The sequence below is a fragment of the Mus caroli genome, unplaced genomic scaffold (genome assembly GCF_978045245.1).
Source record: "Mus caroli unplaced genomic scaffold, Mus_caroli_1 scaffold_5, whole genome shotgun sequence".
NCBI classification, from domain to species: Eukaryota; Metazoa; Chordata; class Mammalia; order Rodentia; family Muridae; genus Mus; species Mus caroli.
In genome coordinates, this window is record NW_028227260.1 from 116,768,702 (window position 1) to 116,784,383 (window position 15,682).

Sequence of the window (15,682 nt, forward strand, 5' to 3'; positions counted from 1 at the left end):
ATTGGGGGTTTGGCTCACCACAGAACACTTTCCAACATGCATAAGGCTCTGGGTTCTACCCTCAGTACAGAAAGGTTCTGGATGGAAGGAAAGGAAGGAGGGAAGAAGGAAGGGACAGAGCGAGAGAGAGAGAGAGAGAGAGAGAGAGAGAGAGAGAGCGAGAGAGAGAGAGAGAGAGAGAGAGAGAGCGAGAGAGAGAGAGAGAGAGAGAGAGAGAGAGAGAGAGAGAGAGAGAGAGTGTGTACTGGGGTGGCAAAACTGCTGTTCTATTTGAAAAGCAGTTGCAGAAGCTGCAGTGACTTAGAAAAGTGTCCCTTCATTCCAGACAATGTTATATCCGTCTGTAGAAATAGCCCCTGAGCAGTTGGGACATGCCTGTTCCAGAGCTCTGCCCTGCTCCAGTTCTTTCCACTGTTCAGGGAAATGAAGAGATCATATGCACAAGTTGCAGGCAGAGTTCAGTAGCAAAGCACTTGCCTAGCAATTCAGAGACCCTGGGTTCCATCTCCTGCATAAAAAGGGGGGGGGGGAGGGGGAGGGCCAGAGCACAGTCTCACTCAGAGCTGGAGACAAAAACAGATTGCCTTAGAGTATTTGGGACCATGCAAGTCTGTCACAGGCCATAGACAGGATGTTTCTGCAGCACTAAATTGTGAGACAGGAGCATCTGTCTTCCGTCTCTCATCACAGCCCTTGCTCCCTTCCCCCGTTCCTTCTCATTCATACTTCAATGACTCACTCATGCAACAAGCACTTACTTGAGTGATAAAGCACACGCCAAACCCTGTACTGGGTTCTGGCGTGAAACCGCTGGCTTCAAGGAATTCAATTTGAGAGGTACCAGGGAGGGAGTGGTAGGTTCAATAGATGTCTGTGAAGAGGAGGGACAGGGCAAGGGTCTATCTAAATTAGCTTCTGAGAGCCTGGAAAGTTGGGAAAGGCATTCAAGGCTCTGTGGAGGCGAGAAAGGAAGTCAGCAGGGTGTAGGGTATTTTCCCAAAGTGGGAGGGCAGGTTCAAAGGCGGCCCTGGAATGACTTCAAGTAGTGAGTTATACCAGAATGGCAGGTGTAGTGAAGCCAGGTAGGTAAGGTAGGTTTGAGAGGGGTGGCAATAGAAAGAAACCCTACTTCATTCTGAAGGCAGCAGGAAGCTACTGGAGACATTTTGAGCAGAGAACTGCCAGGATCCAGACTGCTTGCTTTAAAGCCGTGGTTCTCAACCTGTTTAATGCTGAGACCCTTTAATACAACTCCTCATATTGTGGCGACCCCAACGATAAAATCATTTTCATTGCTACTTCATAACCATAATTTTGCTACTGTTATGAATCATAATGGAAATACATGATATATTTGATATGTGGCCCCGTGAAAGGGTTGGTTGACCCAGAAGGGGCTGAGACCCATAGGCTGAGGACCACCTCTCTGGATGTGGCAGTGTAGCCGATGTGGTCTAGAAATTCTGGCAGGGCAGAGGATTAAGGCAGGAGGAGGCTGCTGGCTCACATGGCTTTGAAACCTAACTAGGACATTAGGCAAGAAGAAGTGCAGGAATCCGAGAGCCCTTAAAGAAGCGAAGCCACCAGGACAGGGTGGTTTAGGGAAGACGGTTATAAGAGGGAAGGATCATGCCAATGAAATCTGGTCTCTGGCTTGAGTAAGCGGGTACCAGGTAGTGGCATTCACTGAAACAAAGAAGACATTCCGGGGCAAGGGATAATGGAAGCTACTGTGGCTATGTGGGGTTGAAACACCTGTGGGGCACTGGAGTAGAGATGACAAATAGTCACTTGAACATGAAAGTGTCTCACTCGGAAGCAGCAGCAAAGTCTGAGCCGAAGATATAGATCCATTTGGGCATCTTTCCTATGTGTTAATATCAAGGGGAGGGTAGCTGAGGCCACACCTATGAGTGCAATTAATGGAAAGAGAACGGAGCCTTGATGATCACAGGCAGTTAAGGACTAGAAAGTAAGGGGGGGGTGTGCTCCAAGTGTCCCAGCACTAGGGGAGGCTGAGACAGAAAGAAGCATTTGTAAATATAAGGTCAGTCTGGACTACATACTGAGACCACATTTCTGTCAACAAACAAAAAGGATAGTTAACCAGTAAAAAGGAGGAAATGGCAGAAGTGAGAAGGGGACTTTACTGAAAATCTATTCAAATTTGTATGCCTAAGACAAATTTGACCCATGAAAGGGTTGCCAGAAAGAGAGGACTCAAGTGGTAAAGTCCAAGGAGAGGTGGGGGGGCCTGTATGGATGAATGTTGCCCCTGGGATGCAGAAGGAGTTCACTGAGGAGCAGGTGTCTTTCTTTTATGTATTTGTATTTTACCTGTCGCAATGTTTTGCCTACAAGCATGTCTGTGGACCAGGTGTATGCAGTACCAGAGGGGGCCAGAAGAGGGCGACAGATATCCTGAAACTGAATTACAAATTGTTTATCCTTTATGTAGGGGCCGAGAATCCCCACCCCAGGTCCTCTGCGGGAGCAGCAAGTGGTATTAACTACCGAGTCATCTCTCCACCCCACCCCATCCCCATCCAAACAGACTCTCGGGTAATATCAGCCACAGGGGGTTTATCGGAGAGTTCTCAGGGGATTACCACGTGGGAAAGGAGGCATAGAGACAGGCCTAAAGGAGCCATGGGACTAGGGCCCAGGCTCCAGCTTTTGCGAAGCTCTGAAACTAGAAGACTGAGCTTCAGTCAGCCTGGTGGTTGTATACAGGCTGCCGCGAGGAAACCGTGCCCTTGGGAAAGTAGTTCTCCTCAGCCAAGGCAGTCCCACAGGGGCCTGAGAGCACATGGCAGAGCTCTTAAGAGCAGCAAGGAAGCACAGCTCAGCGTCCACCACAGGGAGGAAGAGAGTATTGTTGCACTGGTGTTGGTCTGAGGCGGAGGCATTCAGAGTGTCAGACTGAATTCTGCTCTGAGAAAACAGAAAACAATCTTTCTGCTGAAAGGCTCTGGCTCAGGGTTGAGGGGGGCTGGCGGGTGAAGAACGGAATTGCCAGGGGGTATTGGTTTTTCTGTTGACTCTAGAGAATATATCACTCTAGCTGAATCAAACTGTTCAAATTCCTAGGCTCTCTGGTCTTGGGTCTCTCAGATTTCATTAGTTTGTATCAGGAAATGTCTATACTATTTCAAGGACAATTTATGGGTCTGTGTTTCTAAAAACCCCAAACCTTTACCTAAGGGATTTCCTGAACAAGAATTAAATATAAAACTATCATTATAGATTTTTTTCTTGAGACAGGGTCTCACGTATTCCAGACTAGTTTCAAAGTTGCTTTCTGTCTGACGAATGGCCTTGAGCTTCTCATCCTCCTGCCTCCATCCCAGTGCTGGGATTGCAGTCATGGACCAGCAAGCTTTCTTTATTGTCTGCTAGGGATCAACCCCAAGGCCTTGTGCCTGCTGGGCAAGCATGCTAGGAAGTGAGTCTCCTCTGCCGCTCCTATGACAGTTATTCTGATGGTAAAGAGAGCAACCTCGCTGCTGGACAACAAAACCTGTGTACAGATTACAACATTGTAAACTGATTTAAAAACCTACCCCAGGCTTGACAATGAAGAGAAACACTTGTCTACGGGGGATGAATAAACATTATAGGAGTCAGGATTAAACCTAATTGGTAGGCAGATACAATGCACAGGAAATGACGAAGGAACACTAATTATAAAGCTACAAAGAAAAAAAAAAAGCATTACTACATGACAAAATACACAGCAGGTGGCTCATTACCTACTAAAGTGACAACAGCCAGGTACACTGACTGTACAGAATTTATATACATGGTCATTCGAGACTTCACTGAGAAAATTCCTACTTATGGAGGAGTGGTTGTAATGAGAATTCCCTAGGATTGAAGCATGGCTAAAGCATCCACATGTGTGCCTCATTCTTAAAGCCTACTTGTTACCCACGGGGAGCTATGAACAAGTAGCAACAACTTTTACTTTATTTTACTGTGCGTAGGTGTTTTGCCCACACTTATGTGTGTGCACCACATGCATGCCCCACTCTAATTCAGGCAGTCTGGCCTGCAAGTGTCCATGCTCTAAGCCATCATGTTCTGTATCAGTACGCCAAGGGACTCGGCTAGTCACTGCCAATGGCGCAGTGAACAAGATAGATATGGTCAATAGACAATTCCATCACGGCATAATGAATTCTAGGACAGAGGGCCAGGAGGTTGTGCCTAGGCTCCCCAAGCGCCTCTGGGCTGGCTTCAAGAGAAGAAGCCAACAATTTGCAGGAATTTATTTCTTGGGCACTAGATAGATCAAAGAAGCCAAACAGGGCCTGGCATGCTGTTGCACACAAGCAATCCCAATCCTAAGGATGTTGGGGCAGGGAGATTATCTGTTTGAGGTCAGTCTGAGTACACAGACACATCAGTCTAGCCTACTTGAGAATCCATGCCCCACGCACCCGTGTGTGTGTGTGTGTGTGTGTGTGTGTCCACTAAACAGAAGTAAAATTCATCCTATTGCAAGGTAGGCCTAGTCAGCTCCCACTATTGAGTCCTGGAAACCAAAGATCTATGAGTATCTCACAGGGATGCAGTAGGAGGGCACAAGGGGTCATACAGTTTATGTGAGTCTGGCTGCTAATGCAGGAGGTATCAGAAATCAGACCTACAACTCTGTCTCCTCTTCCTGGAGAGAGTGCCCTCTAGGGGCAGGATTGAGGCCTGAAGCAGTCTTCCTTTTATTGTTTTTGAATGTGTTGTTTGTCATATTAGTTACACTTACTTACATGTTCTCAAATCTGTAATGATCAAATCAAGGTAATTACCACAGCCATCTCTTCAATTACTATACCCCCATGCTGGGAACATCTTTAAACGCTACTCTCAACCTGCAGCTTTCTCTATCATACAGACAGCTCAGCATCTGTCTGGCAGAGTCCTTCAGTCCAGAGGAGGAGGGAAGCAAATCGCAGTGTGCCACGGGGAAGAAGAGGGAATTATTGCACTGATGTTGGTTAACAATCATTGAGTGTATGTTTCACTCATTGAGCATCTACTGCGTTAGCAGCTAACTCTCCTTGGCTCTACCCCTCCACGCCCCCACTCATCCCTATTTTTGCTGAACTCTGAGCTGAGAGCCCAGGTAATAAATCACATGAGAAAAAAATATGCTTGGGCTTATAGGAAGAAAAAAAAAGTAAGAGAGAAAGGAAAAATAGGGACGTGATGAAATTTTAGATATAGTGGTCACCAAAGTCCCCAGAGGAAAAAAATGATATTTCTGCAAAGACAGTGAAGATGTGAAGGGCGTGAGGGAAGAGGCTATGCCTGAGGGAATAGGTGAGGGAAAAGTGTTCCAGGCAGACGGAACTGCAACTGCAAAGGCCTCAAGGCAGGAATGTGCTTATTTGTTTGAAAGCCAGGGAGACCTCTGGGGCTGTAAAGGCCTGGGCAGGAGGAACTGTGGTCAAAAGGAAGTAGATTGTATCTGGCGCCTGGGAGCAGAGGAACCAAACCAGTTCCACGAGAAAAGGTGACAGAAAGCCTATTGATAATTCACATCCTTTCTGCTCCATCCTATAATACCCACCCCACCCTCAAACTGTGGCTTCTTCCGGGAAAGGCAAGGTGGTCCTTGAGCTTCCAGGAATTCTCCTATTTGCACTTCCCATAAGCATGCTGGGATCACAGATAACCATGCTGTATCTCCAGTTCTGGGAACTTGAACTCAGGTCCTTACACTTTTTAGACCATGGAGCCATTTCCCTAGTTCTCCGACTGAGATTCTGATTGGGATTGTATTGTATCTAGAAATCAGTTTATAGAGGATACATTAAAGTTTTTATACTTTACAACCTATGAACACAGTGTATCACTCCATTTACTTACGTTCTAATTTTGTTTTGTTTTGTTTTTGTTTTTTTCGAGACAGGGTTTCTCTGTGTAGCCCTGGCTGGCTTGGAACTCACTGTAGACCAAGCTGGCCTCGAACTCAGAAATCTACCTGCCTCTGCCTCCACGTGCTGGTATTAAAGACGTGTACCACCACTGCTCAGCTCTAATTTTCTATGACAGTCAGAGTTCTGACATCAATTATACTATTTTTAAAATATTATTTATTATTTATATGAATACACTGTAGCTGTCTTCAGACATACACCAGAAAAGGGCATTGCTGGGATTTGAACTCAGCACCTTCAGAAGAGCAGTCAGTGCTCTTAACTGCTGATCCATCTTTCCAGCCCCAACTATACTATTTTATGATAGAAATTCAGAGAAGTCATGGTAGAACAATGCTATACTCTGGTTATCCACAAATCACTCCGTGTGTGTGTGTGTGTGTGTGTGTGAGAGAGAGAGAGAGAGAGAGAGAGAGAGAGAGAGAGAGAGAGAGAGAGAGAGAACCTGAGAGTGTCACTGTTTTCCAGGCTAATCTTAACTCCTTAGTTCAAGCAATCCTACAGCCTTAGCTTCTTGAGTTCTGGGATAATAGATGTGAACCACCATACTTACTTGAGACCACTGTCTTTTTTCTTTGTCTTTTGGTTTTGTAAAACAGGCTCTTGTTATACAGCTCTGGCTGGCTTTGAACTTCTGATTTTCATGCTTCCACCTCCCAGGTTCTAGGATTACAGATGTTGTACCACCATGCCAGGCTGAGACCATCACTTTTATTGTCTTAATGTGTATCTGTATCTCTTCTTTTTTCCTTCCTCTCCTTTTACATGCATATACACAGAGATATGTAGGATACTAAATGATATCACTCTACATACTATTTTGTAAATGGCTCTTTTCTGTCAACAGTCTTTAGAGTCTGCTGATATCATTCAGGTGCTAGAATGCTTGCCTAAGATGACTGAAACCCTGATTTCAATCCCCAGTACTGTATGTATATAGCCAGGCATAGTGGCACATCCTGGGCTACATAGTGAGTTCAAGACCAACCTCAGATGTGAGACCTTGTGTCAATAACATTATAACATCTATGATTTCAATAAATGACATGTCTGTTTTTTCTAAATGACCTTTAAAAGATTCTGTTATTTCCCCTAGCTTGAAAGTACCCATCAGGGCTGGTGAGATGGCTCAGTGGGTAAGAGTGCCCGACTGCTCTTCCGAAGGTCCAGAGTTCAAATCCCAGCAACCACATGGTGGCTCACAACCATCCGTAACAAGATCTGACTCCCTCTTCTGGAGTGTCTGAAGACAGCTACAGTGTACTTACACATAATAAATAAATAAATAAATCTTTAAAAAAAAAAAAAGAAAGAAAGTACCCATCAGTCTTACTTCCCCTCTACATACCAGTCCACCCCTCCTTTATAGCAAAAATATTAATTTTTTTCTTTTTTTTGAAAGATTCTATGTTTTATTACTGGACAAACATCCTAATTTAAGACACAAAAAGTCTCCAGGTTTAAAATGTTCAAATCCATCTGGTAGGACTGATTGATGACAATTCAGTATAAATCCTCAGTCTTGCCATTGTGTGAATCCTTACGGACCCAGCTTCATTCTCCTCCAGTGTCTTCTCTTAGAGTTGTACCTGATTTTGTTACCAGTTTTCATCTGGATCCACTGAGGAATAGGGCGATTTTGCTTTTGTTTCTTGGCCAGGAATCACTTGATTCGGAAAGTCTTGTGAGAAGACATGGCGAGAAGCCGAATCAGGAGTAGTGCGCACGATGGCGGAGGAAAGGAGAAGAGAAAGAAAGCGAATTTGTTTCTATAACAACACTGCTACTCTACTTTGCCTTTCTTGAACTCATTTCTGTCATGTGTTTGCTGACACTGCTCCATTCCAATTGCTCTTGTCCAGGTCACCAACCTTTTGCTTGTTTCTAAATGCACGTGGCATTTCCAAGCCCTTGTTATATTTACGTGTGGCATCTGGCAGACGATCGTTTCCGCTTCCTTTAACTCGGGCTGGCCATTTGCCCATTTGCCTCTTCCTGCTATGCTGAGTGTAGAAGACAATGACATTTCCCAGGCTCCTTTCTTTTCTGACTTCCTGATGTGTTTGGCTGGTGGGAATTATTGGCAGGAGATTGGAGAAAAGGCAGAAGCCAGGGTATTTCCCTTCCTTTCTTTCCATTATGAATGTTGTCTCCAACAGTGATTGTTCCCCCTCTGTGGTTTCCACTGGATAGTTGGACCCCTCCATGGGCCCACTTCCTACTGGACTGGTGTTTCTGTTGTGTTTAGTAGTCCCTGATCATCCATACTCCAACTTTAGTCTCAGCTTCTTAGTCTTTTTTTTTCTTTTGATTTTATTCCTAGCCATGATATAGTACCAAAGGACTCAATTCTTCAATTCTCTAGGATCTATTCTTTCTCTCTCCCTCTCCCTCTCTCTCTTTCCAGCCCTGCTTGCTCTGGCCCAAAGATTTATTTATTATTATATATAAGTACACTGTAGCTGTCTTCAGACACACCAGAAGAGGGCATCAGATCTCATTACAGATGGTTGTGAGCCACCATGTAGTTGCTGGGATTTGAACTCAGGACCTCTGGAAGAGCAGTCAGTGCTCTTAACCACTGAGTCATCTCTCCAGCCCTCTAGGATTTCTTTGCCGGGTATATTTATCTTTAGCAACCTCATCCTGTCTCGTGGCTTTAATTAGCATCCTTATTTTATGTGCATGCGTGTTTGCCTGCATATGTGTGTATGTGACAGAAAGAGTGGGGGAAGGGAGAGGGAGACAGAGAGACAGAGAGAGGGGTACGAGAGGTATGAGAGGTATGAGAGATATGCCTGGTACCTATGGAGACCAGAAGCTGTCAGATCTCCTGGAATTAGAGTTACAGACAGCTGTAACTGCCATATAGGAGGTGGAAACGGAACGTGGATCTTCTGCAAGAGGAAGTGCTCTTAACTGCTGAGTCATCTTTCCAGTCCTATGGAACTGAAAGATTATATCTGTTATGATTAATCTTGACTGCCAACTTAATTTAGACTGAGAGATGCCAAAAAGATTAGGGAAACATACCCATGGCTGTGTCGGTCATCCCTAGAGACGAATGGACCATATGGGTCACATCCATTGATACATTTTTAAATTGGACAGTAATAGACCTTCCAATAGGAAAGTAGTGATAATTAGAGGACAAAGATCACTGGGGGCATGTTCTTGCCCTAGCCCCTTCCTGTTACTGTTTCCTGGCTCTGCTCTTCCACATCCTTTCCTGATGTTCTACCTCAGTTCAGGCCCGGAAACCACAGAGGCTAATTATCAGCCTGTATGGAACCCCTGAAGCTACAGGCCACAGTAAGATGTCCTTAAAATAGTTTCTCTCAGGCTTTAGGTCACGGTGACAAAACGGCTGAGGAATGCAACATCCAACTGCTTACCTGACATCTCCACTTAGAGAGCCAATAAGCAATTCAGAAGCATGTCCAGTACATAGAACTTCTGGGCTGCAAGATGGCTCAGTAGGAAAAGGCTCTGCAAGCCTTGAACCTACATAGTGAAAGGAAAGAAGTGACTGCACAAAAATTGTCCTTTGACCTCCACATACACACAATGACACCCCTCACCGCACCCTCACTGAGAGAGAAATATAAGACAGCTTTTAAAAACAGAAAATGGCACCTATTCACCCAGTTATTCTAGCCATACTTCAAGGGGGCTATCCTTGCTTCGTCTCTCCCTCACTCTACACCTCATCCAGCAGCTAGCCTCGGTAGCATCCCCCTACCAAGCCACCTAACAAACATGTTTACTTTCCTTCCTCCAATTTTTCCTTTACTCCTACCTCATGTTGGGTTGTCAAAATGGTCTCCTAACTGGTCTCCCTGCCTCTGTTCTTGCTTCCCTCCAAGGCATTCCCCACATTGTAGCTATTGCTTTAAAGCGTGGATCGGGGCTACAGAGATTGCTCAGCAGTCAGCACCTATCATTCTTCCAGAGACAAGTTTGATCCCCAGCACTCCCAAGGGGTAGCTTAAACTGCCTACAACTCCAGATCCAGGGAATGCAACGCCTTTGGCCTCCACGAGCACCTGCATACATGTGTGCATACCCCCATAAACACACACACACACACACACAATTAAAATAAATAAAAAAAGAAAACATGAATTGGGGGACCTAGGGACATAGTTCAGCAGTAGAATGCTTGCATAGAAGGTGCAAGGCCCTAGGATCAAACCCTGGCACTGTCATTTTGAAAGTTTTGGTTTTTTTTAATTTCTTTTATTTTTGTGATTAGAGCATGAGCAAGACGAGGAGTAAACATTGACATGCTAAGGTGCACAAAGAAAAGCCCACAAGGCCTCCACCCCACACAGGCAACTACAGGCACCTACAACTGACAACTGCTGAGAGTAGAGGAACAGTCTTCCCCAGAGAAACACACACCAATGGGTTACTCGATGCCAAGCGGTCGGCCCTGATAACATGCAAATTTTGAACATAAAATGAAAGGCATAGCCAGGCGTGGTGGTGCACACCTTTAATCCCAGCACGTGGGAGGCAGAGGCAGGTGGATATCTGAGTTCGAGGTCAGCCTGGTCTACAAAGTGAGTTCCAGGACAGCCAGGGCTACATAGAGAAACCCTGTCTCAAAAAAACAAAAAAAAAAAAAACAAAAAAAAAAAAAAAGAAAGAAAGAAAGGCAAATAAATTGTTTGGTGTGACACCTCGGCTTTAGAGTTTCTAACAGCTTCCTACTGCATCCTCCATTCCAGTCGACAGGGCCTTCTGCAGCCTGGCTTCTGCTCATGCCTTTAACCTCACTTCCTGTTCCAGCACTTATTTACTCGGTCACACTTGCTGTCCTTTTGGCTTCTGCAAGGCAAGCTTCTTTCCTTCTGTACTTTGCGATGCCATCAGCTGAACACTTCCCCTTGACCACTATATGATGGACCATTCAGCCTTTTCAGATACCACATGGCTTAGGAACAGCCCCCTCCTCTGAGCCCACCTCTCTATGGCCCAGAGTTCTCTATTATGCCATCACACTATTTGTTCAAAATCTTTTTTTTTTTGGTTTTTCGAGACAGGGTTTCTCTGTATAGCCCTGGCTGTATAGCCCTGACTGTCAGTGGTATGATCTTATCTGACACGAGAACCATACATTCATGACCTCAGCCTCCATTCATTTACAAGATGTAGCCATTCAACTCTCAGGATATAAGATCACAGAAGGCAGACTGTACGACTGATTCTAAATTGAGAGTTTGTAGGATGAATGCTGTGACATAGTCCAGATTCAGAAAAACAGAAAAGACAAATACCACATATCCTCTTTCATGTGTGGAACCTACCTTTGATATATATGGGTATAGGTCATGAAACTAGAAAAGGGGCCGTTGGAGGGGAAAAGGTTTTGAGGAAGTGGGCAAAAGGGGCAGCTGGGAGTGGGGTGGCGCAGGAGGAGCAGGGCAACGGAAAAGAAATGGGGAATCTCTACAAAAACAAATTATGTAGACTTTTTAAGAAACACAAACAAAAAGCCAGGTGTGGTGGTGCAAGCCTGTAATGCTAACCCTTGGAGGTGGAGACAGGCAGAGCAGGGCTTTCAAGGTCTTTCCCTGGCTAGCCAATGAGTTAGAGGTCAGCCAGGGCTCCATGATTTAAAAAACGAAGACAGAAACAGAAGAATTGGGCTGGAGGGGTGGCTCATTGGCAAGGATCACATGCTACTCCTGCAGAGGATCTTGGTTCCGTTCCCAGGACCCTTATGATGGCTCACAGCTATCTGGAATTCCAGTTCCTGGGGACCCAACACCCTCTTCTAGCCTCCTTGGGCACCAGGCATGCATGTGGTGCATATGTATATGTGCAAGCAAAACACTTTCACATATGTCTCTGTGTACACACACACACATACACAAACTTAGAAAATTAGAAAAAAATTAACTTTATAAAAAAGAAAAAAAGGTTACATTTATAACAGCACCAGAAAAAAAAACCAAAACATTTAGTAGCCAAGTATACATTTTAAATTATCTACAGGGTCTGTACATGAAAAATTATAAAACACTAATGAAAAGAACCAAATACCTAAAATACCTAAATAAATGTCAATTCTCCTTAAAATGATTTTTTTAGGTCAAATCTGCTAACTCAGCAAGGTAACTTTACTCTCTTTTTTTTAAGATTTATTTATTTATTATATGTAAGTACACTGTAGCTGTCTTCAGACACACCAGAAGAGGGTGTCAGATCTCATTTCAGGTGGTTGTGAGCCACCATGTGGTTGCTGGGATTTGAACTCTGGACCTTCGGAAGAGCAGTCGGGTGCTCTTACCCACTGAGCCATCTCACCAGCCCTATTCTCTTAACGATATACAAAATATCTTATTTTCTTTTTCTATTTATTTATTTATTTATTTTATTTATTTAGGTTTTTCAAGAGAGGGTTTCTCTGTATAGCCCTGGCTGTCCTGGAACTCACTTTGTAGACCAGTCTGGCCTCGAACTCAGAAATCTGCCTGCCTCTGCCTCCCGAGTGCTGGGATCAAAGGTGTGCGCCACCACACCTGGCTAAAATATCTTATTTTCAAGCCTGATTCTACAATAAAGAAGCTAGGTTAGCTCTTTAGAAATCTCTTTTTATCTGTGTCATTCTACCAAGCTAATCTACCTTTTTCTTGAGCTCCTCCAAACCCAAGAGGTCTCTTTTGCCCTCTTGCCTAGAACACTGTTTCATTTGCATCCTGTCAGCTGCTTCTCTGTGGCTCCTGCAAGTCCAAAGAGAAAGCTTCTATCTCTTACCTGGAGGACCTCCTTCCGTGAAGCTCTTGCGAGCCACAGTAGAGTTGAAAAACGCTAAAATGATCTTTAAATTTTACAAAATCCCCCCAAATCCTAGAAAGAATACTGAACCTATCAACAAGCTGATTTTAAAATATTGGAAAAGGCCGGGCGTGGTGGCGCACGCCTTTAATCCCAGCACTCGGGAGGCAGAGGCAGGCGGATTTCTGAGTTCGAGGCCAGCCTGGTCTACAGAGGGAGTTCCAGGACAGCCAGGGCTATATACAGAGAAACCCTGTCTCGAAAAACCAAAAAAAAAAAAAAAAAAAAAATATTGGAAAAGACAGAAATTCAGAATAGCCAAAGTAACTCTAAAACAAAACAAGGTTGGAAGAATCATGACCCAGCGGTAAAACTAACCATAAAGTTACAATCACCAAATCAAGGCATTCTATATAGCCAGGCAGAGTGGCACATGCTTAGGGTTATGGTTACTTGGAAAGCTGAGGCAGGAGGATCACATGAGCCCCTAAGTTCATAGCCAGCCTGGGAAACCTAACAAAACTAAACAGACAAAACTAACGAAGATCTGTAGGGCAATGCTCAATGGCAAAGTGTACTGCCAGAGCCTCATGATTAAAAAGGAAAAAGGAAAAGTTCTGTGTAGGTAAAATGACAATGGATGTACAATAAGCTGGCTTTTTTTTTTTTGAGATACAGTCTTGTTTATATAGCCCCTGGTTGGCCTACAACTTGCTATGTAACCAGGCTGGCCTCTGACTCCCAGGGATACAAAGTGCCCTTGCTTTTCTGAGTGCTGAAATTCAAGGTATGTGCTACCACACCCAGACACGAACTGATTTTTGACAAAGCGATACAAGAATAGATGAAGGAAAAATAGTCTTGTCACTAATTAGGTATCAAAACAACTAGACATCTGTGTGCTAAAAGTAAACTGACCCAAAATTTATGTATAATACAGGAACTACTTCAAAACAGACTACAAGTGTAAATGTCAAAATAAAACTTCTTGGAGTACAGAGGGTATTTATAAATGAGTGAAGAAAGGCACTACAGATGCTGGGGAGATGGCTCAGTGGCAAGTGGCTCACTTGCAAGAGCAAGAGCTGAGGACCCATGTTCAGTTGCCAGCACCTATACAGAGGAGGCTCACAATCATCTGTAACCCTAGTTCCAGGGTTCCAATGCCCTCTTTTGGCTTCCACAGGCAACCCCATGCAAGTGGCCACACATGCACACATACACATAAATAACGGTAAAGAGAAATCATTTGTAAAAGAAAATGAAAACACAAACCAGACCAGGAGAGATTGTAAATCATACATCTATATGGACTTAGAGGCAGACGATACAAAGATCTCTTAATAATCATTTTTTTAAAAAAAGCCACTACTTCCAAAAGGGAGGTTTATAAATGGGTAGAAGAGCTAACTACAGACTTTATAGGAGATACACAGATGAAATTTTAACATGTAAATATATGTAGTAAAAAGCAAGCAAGCAAACAAACAAACAACAACAAAACCCCCGTCTTGGATAAATAGTTCTCTAAAGGTATCTAAAAGGCCATATGAAAAGATAGTTGACATTACCCATCATCAAAGAAATGCAGTAAAATACAATGAAATTTCAATAAGGGCACAGAGAAATTTGAACCTTTGCATACAGTTTGTGATTGTAAAAGATTGTGAAACAGTACAACAGCCAAGGAACACAGAATGGAACCTCCTGGAAAAATTACAAATAGGCAGGCCTGGTAAGGGGAGTCTGCAATCCTTGGGAGGCAAATAAATAAATAAAATAAAAGCAAGGTCTGCCTGGGCTACAGAGTTGGCCTGAGGCTAGCCTGGAAAATCTAGCAAGACCCTGTCTCAAAATTTAAGCCCCAAGGACACACTTCAGTGATAGAGTACTTAGCTAGCATGTGGAGGACCCAAGATTCAATGCCCACTACAAAAACAAATCCCAAAACTCTAGAGACATCTTACTTCTGAACTTATCCAAATAAACTGAATCTAGGATGTCAGAAATACTAGGATATATATATATATATATATATATATATATATATATATATTTTTTTTTTTTTTTTCGAGACAGGGTTTCTCTGTGTAGTTCTGGCTGTCCTGGAACTCACTCTGTAGACTAAGCTGGACTCGAACTCAGAAATCCGCCTGCCTCTGCCTCCCGAGTGCTGGGACTAAAGGCTTGCGCCACCACCGCCCATGTTCACTGCAACATTATCCTAATATAGTCGACTGACAATGAATGAATAAAAAAAGTGTGGTACTGTGCCTGGGAATTATTACTCACCTTAAAAGGGAAGGTGTTTTATCACACACATGAATAAACACCAAGGACTGGTACCATGTGAAGTAAGCCCATCACAAAAAGAAAAGTGCTATACTGATTCCATTCACATTCATTATCTAAAGGAGACAAACTCATAAAAGCAGAAAGAACAGCAGCAGTTACCAGGCATTCGGAGAAACAAAGAAAGGAGTGGTCAATGTATGTATGGTTTCAGATTTAGAAGATGGAAAGTTCTACAGATGTGTATCACAAGGATGTAAATGAATACTACTGAACTGAGTAATTAAAAATGGGTTAGAGAGTCAGGCATGGTGGCACATGGCTTTAATCCTAGGAGGCTGGTGGGTCTCTGAGTTTGAGGCCATTCTAGTCTACATAGTAAGTTTCAGGACAACCAGAGCTCCATAGTGAGAGCCCATCTCACACAAATAACAATAATAATAACAATAATAATAATAATAATAGAGAAACTGGACAGTAGCCCAAGTGTATAGTAGCAGCAGGCAGGAAGGTTCAAAGTCACTGCTAGTGGTAGAGCCTGACCAGCAGCTACTAGATACTACATTCAATTTTTGCTAGCAGCAAAAAACCCCCAAAAAACAAAAAAAACAAACAAAAAACCCTCTAAAAATCCCACAGTCATTAGGTCTAGGGTGCATTGA

General features: G+C 43.7%; 1 protein-coding gene and 1 pseudogene across 4 annotated transcripts in view; both read right to left on the reverse strand.

The window, feature by feature from the left end:
* The window catches only part of Steep1 (STING1 ER exit protein 1), an 87,613-nt gene that overhangs the window by 55,098 nt on the left and 16,833 nt on the right, over window positions 1-15,682 (reverse strand). The window contains exons 7-8 of one of the 4 annotated variants that reach the window (XM_021153330.3): window positions 9,338-9,446; window positions 7,536-7,623 (exon numbers count right to left, since the gene is read on the reverse strand). The exons of the other annotated variants lie outside the window; for them this stretch is intronic. Of the exons in view, the coding sequence (XP_021008989.1) occupies window positions 9,351-9,446 (96 nt within the window). The 3' untranslated portion in view covers window positions 7,536-7,623; window positions 9,338-9,350. Of the gene's footprint in view, window positions 1-7,535; window positions 7,624-9,337; window positions 9,447-15,682 lie in introns of those variants that run through there. 4 annotated transcript variants of the gene reach the window in all.
* LOC110287106 (large ribosomal subunit protein eL39-like) lies at window positions 7,483-7,653 on the reverse strand (annotated as a pseudogene).